A 1432-nucleotide genomic window follows, 5' to 3' on the forward strand; every position below is an offset into this window, starting at 1 on the left:
TCCTGCAATTCCAAGTTTTTCTCAATATGCAATGGGCCTGAATACTTCCTGAAGATACACGTTTATCATTTGTAACTACACATGGTAGGAATGATGCCATTGAACTTTTCAAAGCATGATTTTTATTACATTTTAAATCCTAAAAAATTTAGAAAACATTTATATTATAATGGAATTTCCTAGGTAGATAGGATCTGCTCAATAGGAATTTGCTTCATAGTCAAATATCTAGAATTCATCTGGTTGGTTTAAAAAGGCACCCATAGAGATTTAAGGTTGATAAGTGTCTCAGAATACATACTGCAGAGGATCAGCCAAATAGCTCAGCAGATCAAAGCACCTGCAAGCAGGGGCCGAGGGCTTGATCCCTGGGTCTACTGCGCCAGCCCCGCACCCAGGGCACACTGAGACAGCAATTAAGACTGGGCGTGGTGGCTTGCACCTGTAATCCCAGTTTTTGGGAGGCTGTAAACAGGCAGATCACTACGAGTCCAATCCAGCAGTGAGACCCTGAACACCCTGTAGATCCTTCCCCAAAATACTAAAAAAAAAAAAAAAAGGAATACATACTACAGCGACCAAGAAGAAAGCATGAGCTGTATGCCTCTCAATTAGCAGTGAGGTGTGGATGAGTCCTCTCCACTTCCCTACACTAACTCATGTACTTACTCTTTCCTTGTCTAACATAAGTATCATAACTACAAGTAGAAACATAAAGTGTTCTTCTGTTCTTTAGCTCCAGGTAGGGGTGGATATAACTGAAAATGGAAATAAAGACTTCTAAGTTTAAGAAGGCAAAATAACATTTAGCATACACTTCAGGGGCATTTCATTAGTCTTTGTCAATGTACTTTCACATACTGCATAAAGCACCTAGTATACGCTGTCTGTAGCCCATTTATAGGTACAGTAGAAGGGTTCAATACACTCTGGAGTAATTTTTAGGAAAAGCATCTTGTGCTTTTGCATATATAAAGCAATAGAAAAGTACTGCCCCACTGCCTGCCTACACCAGACTTGGGTGCAGTTCTGAGCCATATTTAGTATACAAATTTTTAAAAAGACCCTATTTGTCAGCTGTTTCAGTCTAGGGAAGCAAGTTCTTGCAGAAGTTCTTCCTTTTCTTGCTGCAGCTCCTGCAAATGCTGTTGGTTTTGCTCCAGTCTGTCTTCAAACCACTGCAGGAGAGGCCCGCTGACTGCTGACATCTGGCTGCACAGATTCTTGGTAAACACTGAGCCATTATGTATCTTGGTTACTGAGTCCAGGTGTGTAAGGCTGTGAATCATCCGATATGCATCTTGCTCCTCCTGACACAGGATCTTGGGAAGCTCCACTGCTGATTCAAGACACACTTTCCCAATGGAGACATGAGGCACAATATGGACTGGAATTTCAATTATCTCATATTCTGAGCTCTTCTGGGCCTGTA

The 1432-nt window shown here is 41.5% G+C and overlaps 2 protein-coding genes across 2 annotated transcripts in view; one reads left to right on the forward strand and one right to left on the reverse strand.

Annotated features, from left to right (window-relative positions):
• Positions 1–784, forward strand: part of LOC111813351 (NUT family member 2D-like) — a 9574-nt gene extending 8790 nt beyond the window's left edge. The window contains exon 8 of the mRNA XM_023703957.1: positions 737–784. Coding sequence (XP_023559725.1) covers positions 737–784 — 48 coding nt within the window. The remainder of the gene's footprint in view (positions 1–736) is intronic.
• Positions 785–1082: 298 nt separating this feature from the next.
• The window catches only part of LOC101569701 (lys-63-specific deubiquitinase BRCC36), a 12169-nt gene continuing 11819 nt past the window's right edge, over positions 1083–1432 (reverse strand). The window contains exon 3 of the mRNA XM_023703958.1: positions 1083–1427. Within this exon, the coding sequence (XP_023559726.1) occupies positions 1083–1427 (345 nt within the window). The remainder of the gene's footprint in view (positions 1428–1432) is intronic.

This window comes from Octodon degus, unplaced genomic scaffold (assembly GCF_000260255.1).
Source record: "Octodon degus isolate 3935 unplaced genomic scaffold, OctDeg1.0 scaffold00184, whole genome shotgun sequence".
Lineage (NCBI taxonomy): Eukaryota > Metazoa > Chordata > Mammalia > Rodentia > Octodontidae > Octodon > Octodon degus.